This window comes from Hibiscus syriacus, unplaced genomic scaffold (assembly GCF_006381635.1).
Source record: "Hibiscus syriacus cultivar Baekdansim isolate YM2019G1 unplaced genomic scaffold, ASM638163v2 tig00112231_pilon, whole genome shotgun sequence".
NCBI lineage: Eukaryota > Viridiplantae > Streptophyta > Magnoliopsida > Malvales > Malvaceae > Hibiscus > Hibiscus syriacus.
Window position 1 is genome coordinate 226,750 of NW_024063276.1, and position 15,184 is coordinate 241,933.

Consider the following 15,184-nt stretch of genomic DNA (forward strand, 5'->3'; position numbering starts at 1 on the left):
TTGATGAGCTTAGAAAATCTTGTAATAAAAAACTCAAGGAATAATGTGAAATTAATGCAAGTTAGTTTAACATTGATGGGGTGGACTCCACTGAAAGTATTAAGCTGTTAATCTTTAGAGGTAATATCTGAAGCATCTATTAAGGTAATGTCTAAACTTTATGAAGTGAGTTTCATTCGAGTTGTCAAGTCGAAGACTTTCTGACACTTGAATCTAAGGGTATTCCGCTAAAGTAATGGGACATGTAAATAGCCTTAACTTTATGAATACGATTGCATTCAGATCATGACACTAGTCTCTATGTGTCGAGATGAATCTCTCAACAAATTCAGAAACAATGACATCAGACTTCAACAAAGTAATATTTAAATAAATGAGGTAAGGCCTGAAATAAATGTGAATTGAGACTGAGTTCTGATAAAAGGTGGACTAAGGGAGTTAAGAAACATCTATTACAATCGACTACATAAAAGCACCTAGGAATTTTGTTTTTAGATCGATATTTCTCCACTATCTCTGCTTAAGGAGTCTATGAAACTTGAACAAATGGAAGATTCATGAGAACTGAAACATAAATATTCTCTATGAAGTTTTGCATTGAAATGTTTAAGTGACATTATTTTGTCCGCTTCTCATTAGAAGGTCATTCCAAAAACATTCAAAAAGCATGAATCCTTGATGTTGAAAACCAAAAACGTAAAACAAAACCACACTACACCACCTTCCCAAATTAACCCATCAATCTTGACACTTGTCAAAAGAGCTACAATTTTTGAAGTCAACTTGTGTGATTCACTTATTTGATATTCAGTGACCTAATATTTTTCTTTAATTGGTATGACATCATTTTTACACCAAACCTTTTGAGAAAAAAATCTCTCAAACAAGTCATATTTACTCGAATTGACTGAAGAGATCAAAATGAAGTGAAGCATCTCCAGAACCCTATCTCATCGTCACTTGTGCCTTCCGATGCACTTTCCAATAAAGTCTGAGCCTAAAGAATGAGTGTCTCTCTATTATGAAGATGGTCGCCCGGTAAGGTGCAAGAGATATACAATAATGATTTGGTTGGAAAGGATCTCACCTATGATGGCGAGAAAAGTCAATTTACTATTGGATCCCTTCCAAGTAACAAGCATGAGTTTACTGTTGTACTCGAGGATGTTATATCAAGCATGAGTTTACTGTTGTAATTGAGGACTTTCTTATAATTCAAAGACGTTTAAAGTAGAGATAAACTTGCTGCCGAGAGTCCCATACGAGTAATTCAAAGTACTCTGCAAGTACAAGAGTTTGGGAAATCACAAGAAGCACTAAGGACATTAGATGATGTATACTTGGTTGTAAAAGTTTTCATTCGAGCTTTCGAGACATGAAAAGATACCTTTCACAGAATATTGATGTGTCAACTACGATGATGATTTAACTAGTTCTAGTAGTTGATTGTCAATCAAAATGTAACAGAGCCATGCTCCCTCGACTAAACCAAGACCAAAAAGTGTTTAATAATCTTAGGATTAAAATTGATTCTATCAGGAGTACAAGAACACTAGATTGAGTGAGTAAATATTTAAAGATCATATATTTTCCATGATGCTGTCAGTGTGGGGGTATGCTTGACTATAAGGACAAGGCCAACTGACGAAGAATGAGAATTCGTCCAAGAAACAAAAAAAGAAATGAAGTAAATACATTTTCGCATACATTTTAAACATTCTTAAGAGCATCATATTCATCATTTTGTACATATATAATTTTTGTAGCTTTCAAGTCAAGTTTCAAATTCACAATGAATGATACTTGACTCGAAAGTATCTTCAAAATCGATGGCGGTTTGGCTTAACTCAACGACGAGGAACCATGTTTTAGCTATATCTTTCAAGACAACTTCAAGCCAGATTTCAACTCCATGATGGAGGACATCTGACCGGAAGAATATCTCACCTGGCTTTCCTATTAAGGGGAGTCATCCAAAGAATCAAGACCAACTTAAACCGTAAAGGGGAGTCATCTCACATGACTTTCCCGCAAAGGGGAGTCATCCAGAGAATCAAGACTGGCTTAAACCGTGAAGATGATTCATCTTACCTATATTTTCCACAAAGGGGAGCCATCCCAAGAATCAAGGCTGACTTAAATCATGGAGGGGATTCGTTTTACTTGGCTTTTCCACTAAAGGGAATCATCCAAAGAATTAATACTGACTTAAACTGTGAAGGGGATTCATCTTGCCTGGCTTAAACCCATGAAGGGGACCCATCTAAAGAATCCTTCACCTAAAGGAATCATTTACAATATAGCTTAAGTCGAGAAGAGATATCTATCAACCAAAACTTTCAAGTTCAGGTTTTAACTTCACGACGAAGTATACTTGATCCAGAAGCTCATCCAAAAACTGGCTACATTTTATCTTAACTCGGTAGGGAGATCCATCTTCCAATCAAATCTTTGAAGTTCATCTCAACTCCACGACGGAGGATATTGGATTCGGAAACCAATTTAGAATCAATTGTACTTTAACTTAACTCAACGATGAGGATCTAGTTTCTAGTCAGAGTTTTCAGTCCTAGTTTCAACTTCACGACGAAGGATATTTTACTCGTAAGCACATCCATAACTGACTGTATTTTGGCTTAACTCAATGGCGAGGAGCCATCATCCAATCAAATCTTCGAAGTCAATATCAACTCCAAGACGGAGGATATTGGGTTCAAAAATCAATTCATAATCAATTGCGGTCTAGCTTAACTCAACGATGAGGAGCTAGTTTCCAGTCGAAGTTTTCAGGTCAAGTTTCAACTTCACGAAAGAGGATTCTTAGCCCAAAATGCATCAATAATCGACTGTATTTTGGCTTAATTTAATGATGAGGAGCCATATTCCAATTAAATATTTTTGAAGTCAATTTCAACTCCATAAAAGAGGATATTGGGTTTGAAAGCCAATACACAATCGACTACAAGCTAATACACAATCGACTACAATCTATCTTAAATCAGCGACAAGGAGCTAGTTTCCAATTGACATTTTCAGGCCAAGTTCTAACTTCAAGGTGGAGGATTATTGACCCAGAAACACATCCTAAAACTGTTTGCAATTTGGTTTAACTCATCAGCGAGGAGCCATCTTCCAGTCATATATTCTAAAGTCAGATTTCAACTCCACGACGGAGGACATCCGACTTCAAGAATAATCATCTATAACTTCAACTCAGATTTCAACTTCGCGATGAAAGATATCGAGTTCGAAGAAATCCCAATTCAGCACAAGTTCGATTCAATTCATGATGAAAAGCTTGACGTCTCAACATCAAAAGAGCAAGCTCACCATCAGAATCCTTTATTTTGATAAACATCCGAAAATTAGAATCCATTTATCTTTGTCATATTGTCGTTACACGATAATGGACTAAGAGGGGAAGATGTATACACCTATTTTCGTCCGAGATTACATTTTATTATTTTAATATTATATACATAGTTTTATTATATAAATATATTTTATTATGGTTTATATATATATATATATTATGTTTTGAAAGCATATAGTACTGATATATATATAAAACATATACGTATAGTTTTTGAAAAAAATATATTATATATTTTTTAATATATATATATATATATATATATATATATATAGTTTTGGAATATATATATTTATTATATTTTAAAAATATATGAATAGTTTTTTAAAAAATATATAGCATTATTATATATTATAGTTTTTGAAAAATTATATAATATATATTATAGTAAGTATATTATAATTTTTGAAAATCTTGTATAATATATATTTTTATTTTATTTTATCTTATCTTATTTTTATTTTCATTTTTGGTTTAGGTCTAATAAAGTTCAGGTTCAAGTCTAGTCTCGTCATGCAAAGAAAGTACAATAGAGCAAATATTCATGGTCCAATTCAAGGAAGCCCATTCACCTGAACCAGTGAGCAGGCTACCTGAGTTAAACAAGAGTCCAATTAGCCTAGCAGGCCTGACCCAACCCATACACGAGTTAGGGTTTTACACTTCAGTAATTCACGTCGTATTTAGAGGGCCTTTGGATGAAGCTGTCAACTGATGGTCGAGATTGAAGAAAAAATAGGGTTTTATGGAACCCCCAAAAAGTTTCATCATGTAGCTAATCCTGCACTGTTGGATATGGCACATTGATCCAACGACCGATAGAAAATCAGAAATAATCGAGCATCATCAGACAGTGAAGGAAAGGCGCATGAGGACCATGCACCGAACTAAGGTTTATTTCCAGAATGTTTCAAACCATTTTTGGAAATCAAATCTTCCAAATCGACACAAATCAACCCAAAATCAAGGGAAACACAAACATGCATGACAACCAAATCAATAGTTAACCCGAATCAAACAAAAAGAAATCATATTTCGAAATTAATTGAAATCATCCCCAAAGATCAAGGGAATCAAAGCATATCAATGGAGGAAATGAATCTTCTCCCATGGCTTTAAAAGCCCTTGTAAGAAAACAAAAAGGGAATGAGCGAACGAAGGAGCAAGAATTCAAAAAATACCCAAAAATCACAAAAACTCTAAAGGAAAAAGAGTGATATTTAGCTTTGGTTATTTTTCAGAGTCGAGAGGAGAGGAAACACCATCAGAACTCAAACAGTCATCGTCGAGAAGGGTAACAACCGAAGGTTTCCTTTGAATATATACACGGTTGGGTTCATTTGGAGGTTTGGTGGTTGAATTTGGGCTTGGGGGTTTAGAGCGATCGAAAAGATGGATTTAGAGGTTTCTAATAATCATGGATGGTGGCCTTAATGGCGGTGAGATGGTGGTCGACGAGGGGCTCATGGAGGAACTTTGGCCGAGGAGTGTAGAAAGCTTGAGAGAGTTTTCTGAAGTTGTTTATTTTTTAGAGATGGGTGAGAATAAAACAAAAAAGAGAGATGAGGTCGTTTTATAGGGGGACTGCTGTGCAATTAGAAGATTTTTAAATTATGTCCATAATCCCTCATGTTTTGACGTGTAATTCATTCTGCTCTCTATTTTAATTTGATCTCTTAATTTTGATTCTAGTCCTGTCCATTTATTTTATTTTATTTTAAATTGATACCTTGATTCAAAATTTTATTTTACAACTTTAAATTTATTTTTTTACTTATTTTATTATTATTATTTTTATATTAATATATTTTGTGAAGGGATCCGATTAAATCTTGTCAATGGTAAATAACTCAAATCGAATTTAAATTTTTATTTTAAATTTATAATTTTCGTAATTAAGAAAATCAGGTAATCGCGTGGTACCGAAAGAGTAATTCGAGGGTGCTCATCCTTCTCTGGTTGTAATTAACTCCTAAATCTGATAATTCTCTGGTAAAACACATATATGATAAATGGGCAAAATCAAGGTGTTCAATCTACCTCATTCAAAATGTTCGGTAGCGACTTCATCATGTGATTCCAAGTCGAAGCGCAAACATGGGACCACGCGAAGGATCGTTGCGACACTTATAATGAGTATCGATACTCCTCACACAAAACTCTCATCCAAAAATGCCCTGTTTGGACACATATAATCCCTTCTAAGCGACCCTAAAAGATCTATTAAGGTCTCCAAACGTTATTAAAGTCTTATTCAAGTTTATTAGGGTCATAAAAAGCTGATATAAAACTTAAAAACACACAAGTCTAAGATTTGCCATGCAAATGCTCATATACTTCAAAATATAATGCAAGCTAAAGCAATGCACTAAAAGGCATACAAATGGTATAAGAAGGTTAGATATGTGTTACCTTGGGGTCTTGGTAACTGAAAAACGCTCCAAATTACCCAAGAGCTAATTTCTCATTTCCTCTAACTTTAGAACATTTTCTAACTTCTCTCACTAATGTAACATGTAAAATATGTTACTAACTTGTTTATGAGACATTTACGGGTCTAAGAACACTTTCCTAATTTCATCTTACGCCAAAAAATGAGCTAGAATCCCTAGATTCTTACACCCCCACTAATTCTATTTTTGGTTTCTATGGCTAAATCATAATTTTTGGGGCTCAAATGAAAGCTTGGAAGGTGGAGAGGAACATTCTCATCTTATTAAATCCAACCTAAACTTGTAGCACCACCAAGAATTGATCTTTGATTTTTTTTTTCTTGAAGAGAAAAGAAAGAAATGAAGAGGAAGATAGAAAGCAAATTTGGTGAAGGCTAGAGGTATGGGCTCCCAACATGATATCATCTCTCATAAATGGTTTTCACCTTTTGTTTTTCAAAATGGTTTAATTACTCTTTTAGTCCCTTATTCTTTGGTTCAAAAATAAATGATCTCATTCTCCACTATTTAGGCACAAAATAGGCCCATTATATGTTCTTAACTTAATACAAGATATTCTATAAATCATTTGGGCTCGATTTATGAATCTTGGGTCGACTAGAACTACTAACCCAGTATGAATGCATTACAGTAGGTGTAATCTCGTAATGCACAGGGATTGGTAAATGACACTGATTCCATTTCTTAACGTTGAAAACATGATTTCTCGACCAATTTTCGGTATGCTTCCCACGCGTATCAATTTTATAGAGAGCGTCCATATCAAATAGTTGCATAGGAATTCATTTATGAGACCCAAACAAGCATCTCAATATCACGAAGTGTGATAAAGGCGTAATGGAACACCACAACTCTAACCCATAAAAAAATCTTGTGAGAAATAACCTGTAGATCTCTCAGTCACAATACGAAAGCCAAGAAAACTATAAACATTAATTATAAAGTTAAATAATTTCAAAAAAAAAATAATAAAATAAATAATATAATACAGTTGAATATTTATCGCTTGTCGACCGACGATATCGATCTTCATTCATATATCTCTTTTAGTTGCACCCAACACATGGTCTCAAATATTTTATGGTTCCATCTAAAAATAAAAAAAAATTAAAACAGATAAAAAATAAATTGGTGTAAATTTAGTTAAAAATCAAATTTAAAAAACTTACCTTGCAGCTAGAGGAAACTTAATCGGGGCTGGTGTAATTGGCGTACAAAATAGGAACCGATATAATGCCCAAGATTATAGCAATACTAGACAACCCATTACATCGACTTTTTTACCCCTTTCGACAATTGTATCCTTACAAATTTATCGATATAAAAATGAAAAAATCACTTAGCCCCAACAAGTATTGTGACACTTAGTTAAATTATTCAATATATGAAGATACTAAGTGTGCCCAAAATTACCAGATTTATCCAGTAATAATATATCCCTCCAATCAATTGGAGATGATACGCTCAGGTTGCAAATATGACCTTTTCCTCGGTAGAGTCGTTCGTCACTTGAAATTCGAACTCCAATGAAGTGATCCATATTCGATACTAGTCTAAGACCTCAGGTGGTGGCATCCTTCCCAAAACTTCTTGAATAATATCGAATCGGTTATCATCATTTTTGCCTCACGATGGCCAAAATCAATGTCGGGTTCACCTTAAAACTACACAGAAATGTGGTTGGATACAAGTTGGATTGTTGTAGATATATAATAATAATCCGTTGGTGCAAATCTCTTAGTGTCATTCCTCGTTAATGAATGCCCCGTTCTTCTTTCGGACAGAGTTCAAACGAAGAAATATGGAAATCATCAAAGTGTAATATTTCTTCTCGAGTAGACATTTTTTGGGAACTCCTGAGAAACTATGATTTTTTCTCAATTTTTTTGTAACAATAGATAATAACAATGTTAAAACCCAAACCTCTATTTATAACCTCAATCACAACGTATATAAACAACTATACTTTTTCAAAAATTCTGAGTGAACTCGTCACCACGATGTGACGAGTTCCATGGTGACTGTTGGGAAGTGACCGTTGTCCAACGGCTATTTTTTTAAAATTCTAGTGAAACTCGTCACCTCGACATGACGAGATCTCTCTCTCTTACTTTTTTTTAACTATTTAATGAATTTTAAAATAATTTCTTAAGGGACTTATCATGTCGACGTGATGAGTCCCGTTAAATATATTAAAAATAACGACTCACATGTGGCCCACTTAACTAGGATAATTAAAATAATATATCCAACGAAACTCGTCACGTCGAGGTGACGAAATTCCTCAGTATTGTCGCATTTGCTGTAGATTGCAAAATAAAATCTGGAGTGACTTATTTGACGAAAAACCAAGTGATGATTCTTTAAAAAAAACAGCCCAATTAGACATTTTCAGCTTGGTTTCAAACTTTCATATATTAAAATATTAACAACTTATATAATTATGGGGTGAATAAACAAGAAAAATGAAAAAAAAATAATTTTTCTTTTGAAAATAGATCAATCAACATATCTACCGTACAATAAGTTTTACCAAATCAATTACTTGTGTAATTTAATGTCTGCTGCTGAGAACTGTAAAAGAAGTGGAAAAATTCTTCTTTATTATCAAACTTACTAAGTTTAAAAAGAACTGAATCAATCAAATAAAACTTCCTTATATATATAAACTGATAAAACCTAATTAACTCTAACTAACTTGAATTATCCTACTAAAATATTAGTTATAACATCACCACAAGATGGAGACTAACGAATGTCAAGAAGTCCCAGTTTGACCATGAACTTTATAAAATTTGGTGAAAACGGTTTAGTGAAAATTTCTACTAACTGATTAGCAGACCGAACGTGGAAGAGTTTTATAATTCCAACTATAACCATGTATAAAGTGACAACAACTTCAATGTATTTGTTACGTTCATGAAAAATTTGATTGGAAGCTAGATAAATGGCTGACTGGTTATCACAAAAAAGAGAAGCGTTCAGAAAAAACGTGGAAAGAAGAGCTGCAATCCATACTAGCTCACAAGTAGTTGAAGCCATTGCTCAATATTTTGCATCGCAGGATGAACGACTCACCGTTTATTGTTTTTTATATTTCCATGAAATGAATCAATCACCAATATATGTACAATAACCAGTGATGGATCGACGAGTGTCAGGACATGAACTGTAATCAGCGTCCACAAAAGTACTGAGTTACAAATTGTTGCTTGCTGAAAAGAATTGACCGGGACCCTGAGTTTTCTTAACATAAGATAGGAGACGATAAACGACATGTGATGTCAAGTCTCGCATGGGTTAGATATAATAACCTCCCAATCAGACCTTGATATTGTTTAGGATCATACAACTCACCTTCATGAATGCTCAATTTATGAGATGGAACAATCGGTAAATTAGCGGGTTTTTTTTACCAAGTGTACCAGTGTCTTCCAAAAGCCGTGATGAATAATATCTTTGTGACAAAGAGATCCCCGTAATATTACGAGTAATTTCAAATTAGGGATGGTCAAAATATTTGAACTCGATGGGTCCCGAGCTGACTCGATCCTATATGGGCAGTTTTTTAAAAATCGAGGCGGGTTATATGGTATATAATTTTGGGGTGGGAGCAAGGCCGAGTTTAAGGTAAAAAATCGATCCCGACCTGACTCGCTATATATTATTATTTTATCTTTTTATTTATATTATATTTAAAATTATAGGGAATTCTATTTTTATATTTTTAAAATATATTCTTTAATTATTAAAAATGTAAAATTATCATAAAATATATTATTTTAATATTTTTTAAATATAAAAAACAAATAATTATAAATATCTTATTATAAAATATATTATTTTAAAATATTAATATATTCAGATTGGGTCGGGGTTAAGGTTTTAATCTAAAATTTGAGATGGAGTCGAGCCGAAAGAAAATCTAAAATTTATCGGAGAGGAACAAGGTCAATTTTAGAGAATATATTTTTAGGTTGGAATCGAGGCAAAAAAAAAAATACCCACGCCCCACCCGTGCCCATCCCTATTTCAAATCCAAGGAAATATTTCAAAGGACCTAGAACCTTTGACTTAAAATGCTGTTGTAGAAAAGTATGAACGTCATTTAATTGCTCCAAGTTCTTCCTTGCAAGAACTATGTCGTCTACATAAACCACGAGTGCTACAAAGTTGTACCCATAACCTTTAGTAATGTTCTGATGGAGATTGTAAAAAACCAAACTTGATAACGACCTGAGAGAAATCATGAAACTACTACCTACACGCTTTTTTTAAACCATAAATGGATTTATTTAACTTGCACACCATGTTCCTTGAACCATTTAAATAATATTCAAGAGGCGGATTCATGTATACATTTTCATTAAGTTTCCCATTCAAAAAAGCATTGTTAACATCTAACTGAAGATGTCAATTATTTGCAGCAGCCAAAACAAGCAGAATTTTAAAAGTGCTCATCTTAGCAACAGGTGAAAGGTTTCTTTAATCAACACCTTCAATTTGAGTGAAACCTCTTGCTACTAACTGAGACTTATACTTATCGATTGTGCCATCAACCTTGTACTTTATTTTATTTACTTGTCCAAGTTTGAAAATCATCTATAGCCTTTAACTCATCATGCATAGCAGCTCTCCACTATGGATACTTTACTTTCTGGTGATAAAAAGATGGCTCATATTGAAGCAGAAACGTTTTCAATAGAACTTTCATAAGGAGAGAGTTCAGAGGCGAAGACATAAGCTTCAATGGGTAAACACATGTAGAATATGTATTGTTGTAATAGTAATTCTGAAGATAAAAATGTTTCTAAATAATCCTGGTCGATCGTCTAGACACTCTTTCCATGCAAGCAAGAGAGTTATTTTGTGGAACTTGTCCATCATGACAATTTAAAGTTGATTATGGTCTAAAATAAATATCTTGATTAGCTAGGAATGTGTTCTCAAGAGATATGGCATAAGCATTTGATTCATTTGGAGCACTACAACCATGTGTATTATTTTGACCAGTATGAGAGAATTTAGAAACATCCTGAAGTGCATCATGAACCTCAGTGTCATACGAATTCAAAGAATCAGGAATCATAGTTGGTAAAGAAACATAATGAAAAGGATCAATGAGTGAATTAGTGAAAGGGTCAAAAGTCTAGTAAAAATAAAATCCCTTATTTCTGGGGATATGATTCTTTTGTTATTCCAGTAGTGTAGTTTCGTGACCTATTTTATGTTTTCTATTTTTGGGTTGTAATCGTCTATATAAAGTCGAGTTTTAAGTTCAATAACACGTATCCTGCAGCTTTCATATTTCAACATTTTTTAGCCATTTTTGTTTTTAACATTCTGGTATCAAGAGCCAGATTGAAACTGAAACTTTTTGTTTTTTCAGTTGCAAAACAAGAGAGTTTTCTTTTTGTGAGAGATGACAAATTAAGCAGGAGCCTTTGTTCAACCAGCCATCCCACGCTTCAATGATCATTATGATCATTGGAGTATGCTTATGGAGATTTTTTTAAGGTCCAAAGGGTTTTGGAACTTGATCGAGACATGGATAGAGGAACCTAAAGGAGCAGCTGTGACAGAGGTGCTACAAAAGAAGCTTGAGGAATCGAAACCAAAAGATCTTAAAGTGAAAAATAACCTTTTCCAGTCAATTGACTGGACCATTTTGGAAACCATTCTGATAAGAGTACCTCCAAGAAAATCTGGGACTCAATGAAGAAGAAGTTTGAGGGGAGTGCTAGAGTGAAACGCTCGGTTCTTCAAGCTTTGAAAAGAGAGTTTGAAACTCTAGAGATAAAGATAGGAGGGAGCATTAATGAGTATTTTTCTCGTGTAATGACAGTAGCCAATAACATTAGGGTAAATGGAGAACAAATGAAAGACGTTACCATTGTAGAAAAATTCTCAAAACCTTGACAGACAAATTCAACTATGTAGTGGTCAGAATCGAAGAGTCTAATGATATTTGTGCTCTTTCCATTTATGAATTGCAAAGTTCTCTGTTTGTGCATGAGCAGACGTTCAACAGGAGCAATGGAGAGGAACATGATTTGAAGTGACCATGGAAGAAAGAAATGGTGGGAGAGGACTTGGCAGAAGTAGGTTTAGAGGAAGAGGCTGAGGAAGAGGACATCAAACTTTCAACAAAGCCACCATTCAATGCTATCGTTGTCACAAGCTTGGTCATTTTCAAAATGAATGTCCTACATGAGGAAAGGAGGCCTATGTCGAGTTAGATGAGCATGAGGAAATGTTGGTAATGGCTTACATTGAAGAACACGAGGCCAAACAAAAGGGGGTATGGTTCTTAGACTTAGGTTGCTTAAATCACGTGTGGAAATGCAATGATGTTCTGTGAGTTCGATGAATGTTTTAGGGAACAAGTGAAGCTTGGGAATAATACCAGAATGATGGTAAAAGGGAGAGGAAGTGTTAGATTGCATAGAAATGGGATCAACCATCTCATCACGGGAGTGTTCTATGTACCAGAGTTGAAAAACAACCTTCTGAGAATGGAACAATTACAAGAAAAAGGGCTTACAATTCTCATTCAAGCAAGGATATGTAAGATGTATCATCCAGACAAAGGTTTGATTATTCAAACTACTATGACAACAAATCAAATGTTCATTTTTACGACTTAGACACAAAAAAAGAGGCAATGTGTTTCACACAAATGCAAAGGATATTCTCACTTATGGCACCGAAGATATTGTCATTTTAGCCATAAAGGTTTAACAAACTTGCAATCTAAGAATATGATACGTGATCTACCTCATCTCTCCTCCAACACTGACGTATGTATTGATTGCTTAAAAGGGAAACAACAATGAGAATCTATTCCAGAGAAGAGTTCATGGAGAGCAAGCCAGAAGTTGCAACTCATACATGCAGATATATGTGGACCAATAACTCCCATGTCCAACAGCATAAAGAGGTATTTCTTATGCTTTATTGACGATTTTAGTATAAGCATGGGTTTAGCTTCTAGATGAAAAATCAGAAGCTTTAAATGCATTTAAATGTTTCAAAAGTTTGTTTGAGAATGAGATAGATTTGCATATCAAGTGTCCACGCACTCATAGAGGAGGTGAATTCAAATCAAATGAGTTCAATGATTATTGCAAAGCTTGCGGCATCCAAAGACAATTGACCATTTCTCACACTCTACAATAAAATGGAGGAGCCGAGAGAAAGAATCGAACAATAATGAATTTGGTTCGTTTGATCCTTTCAGAAAAGAAGATCCTAAAAACCTTCTAGCCTGAGACAGTAAATTATATTATATATGTGTTGAACAGAAGGCCTACTGTAGCTGTCAAAGATATCATTCCTGAAGAGGCATGGTCTGGTGTGAAGCCTTCGGTAAAACATTTTCTAGTTTTTGGGTGTCTTGCACATGTTCATGTTCCAGATGATAGGAGGAATAAACTTGACGATATGAGTTTTGAATGTGTTCTTCTAGGAGTCAACAAAGAATGGAAGGGCTATGGATTGTACGATCCAGTTGCTAAAAGGGTGGTGACCTGTAAAGATGAGGATTTTGAGGAAGACAAAGAATGAAAGTGGGATGCAAGCTATGAAGAGCAGGTGTTAATAGAACTTGAAAGGGGCGATGAAGACAATAACATCAAAGAAGAATCAGAATCAGAAAAAAACTCCTATTGAAGAAGCTGAGAGTAGTGTTGATGAATCCAATGAAAGACCAAGAAGAACTAGAAGAGATCCTACATGGATGGAGGACTATGTTAACGGTGATTATTTATCGGGAGAAGCAAACAAGCTCAACATAGTCTTAACTACGCCCGAAGACCCCATCAACTCTGAAGATGCTCATCGAAGTGGATATTGGCAATGGATTCAGAAATCAACTCCATTGAGAAGAACTAAACTTGGGACCTTACTGATTTTCCAGTTGGAGCCAACACCATTGAAGTCAAATGGATCTATAAAACTAAGTTAAACGAGCAAGGAGAGATTGACAAGCATAAAGCACATCTGGTGGCCAAAGGGTATTCTCAACAACAGGGAATAAATTTTACATAATTTTTCCCCAGTAGCACGAATGGATACGGCGCGGATTATAGTGGCTATAGCAGCACAAAGAAATTGTAAGATCTATCAGTTGGACGTCAAAACAGCTTTTTTTTTTTCAAGGAAAACTTAGTGAGTATGTGTATGTGGAGCAACCTAAGTGGTATGAAAGGAAGTGAACATTAGGTGTATAAATTACACAAGGCCTTATACGGACTACGACAAGCACCACAAGCTTGGTTTAGTCATATTGATACCAATTTTTCAGATGAAGGGTTCCAAAAGTATCCAAATGAGCAAACCTTCTTTACCAAAGGAAGCGATGAAGATAAAATTTTGATATTGAGTATTTATGTGGATGATTTAATTTATACTGGTGATGATGAAGATATGATTATTGATTTTAAAAATTCCATGATGAAAGTTTTTGATATGAGTGATTTAGGAAAAATGAGATTTTTCCTCTGTATTGAAGTATTACATGAACCTAATGGTATTTTTCTTTGTCAAAGAAAATATACTAGGGAAGTATTGAAGCGTTTTGGGAAGATTGAAAGCAAACCAGTAAATATTCCAATTGTTCTACGGACCAAGATGAATAAAGATGAAGATGGGGTCCTAGTTGATGGAACTTATTTCAAGCAATTAGTGAGAAGCTTAATGTTTCTCACTACAACTCGTTCGGATATAATGTTTAGTGCTAGTCTAATTAGCAGGTACATGGCTAGACCCACTGAACTTCACTTACAAGCTGGAAAAAGGATTTTAAGGTACTTGAATGGCACTTCCAACTATGGGATTCTTTATAAAAAGGGAGGGAAAGAAGAAGAATTGTTGGGTTTTACCGTTAGTGATTATGCTGGAGACGTAGAGGATCGTAAAAGCACATCCAGGTATGTATTTCTCTTAAGTTCAGGAGTAGTTTCATGGTCATCAAAGAAACAACCCATAGTTACTTTGTCTACCATCGAGACAGAATTCGTAGGTGCTGCAGCATGTGCTTGTCAAGCTATATGGATGAGAAGGATACTGATGAGAAGGATACTAAAGAGACTATGTACAAGAGGGATGTACTACCATTATGTGTGATAACAACTAATCAATTATCTTGAAATCCAATCATGCATGGGAGAAGTAAGTACATTGATGTACAATTTCACTTAAGGGATCTTACAAGAAACGATGAGGTTGAATTAGTTCATTATGCAACACAAGAGCAGGTACCTGATTTGATGACCAAGCAACTGAAGTTAGAAGCATTTGAAAAGCTCAGGAAAATGATGGGAGTATGTGAAATTGTAGATTTAAACTAATTTGTCTC

The 15,184-nt window shown here is 34.5% G+C and overlaps 2 protein-coding genes across 2 annotated transcripts; both read left to right on the plus strand.

Annotated features, from left to right (window-relative positions):
* The first annotated feature begins 11,903 nt into the window (after nucleotides 1-11,903).
* On the plus strand, nucleotides 11,904-13,392 carry LOC120176198. Its single transcript, XM_039182670.1, has 4 exons — nucleotides 11,904-12,055; nucleotides 12,206-12,417; nucleotides 12,676-12,766; nucleotides 13,131-13,392. The coding sequence occupies exons 1-4, from the start codon at nucleotides 11,904-11,906 to the stop codon at nucleotides 13,390-13,392; spliced, it is 717 nt and encodes a 238-aa protein (XP_039038601.1).
* Nucleotides 13,393-13,444: 52 nt separating this feature from the next.
* Nucleotides 13,445-14,952, plus strand: LOC120176199 (uncharacterized mitochondrial protein AtMg00810-like). The gene is made up of 2 exons (XM_039182672.1): nucleotides 13,445-13,787; nucleotides 14,132-14,952. The coding sequence occupies exons 1-2, from the start codon at nucleotides 13,445-13,447 to the stop codon at nucleotides 14,950-14,952; spliced, it is 1,164 nt and encodes a 387-aa protein (XP_039038603.1).
* The last annotated feature ends 232 nt before the right edge of the window (nucleotides 14,953-15,184 follow it).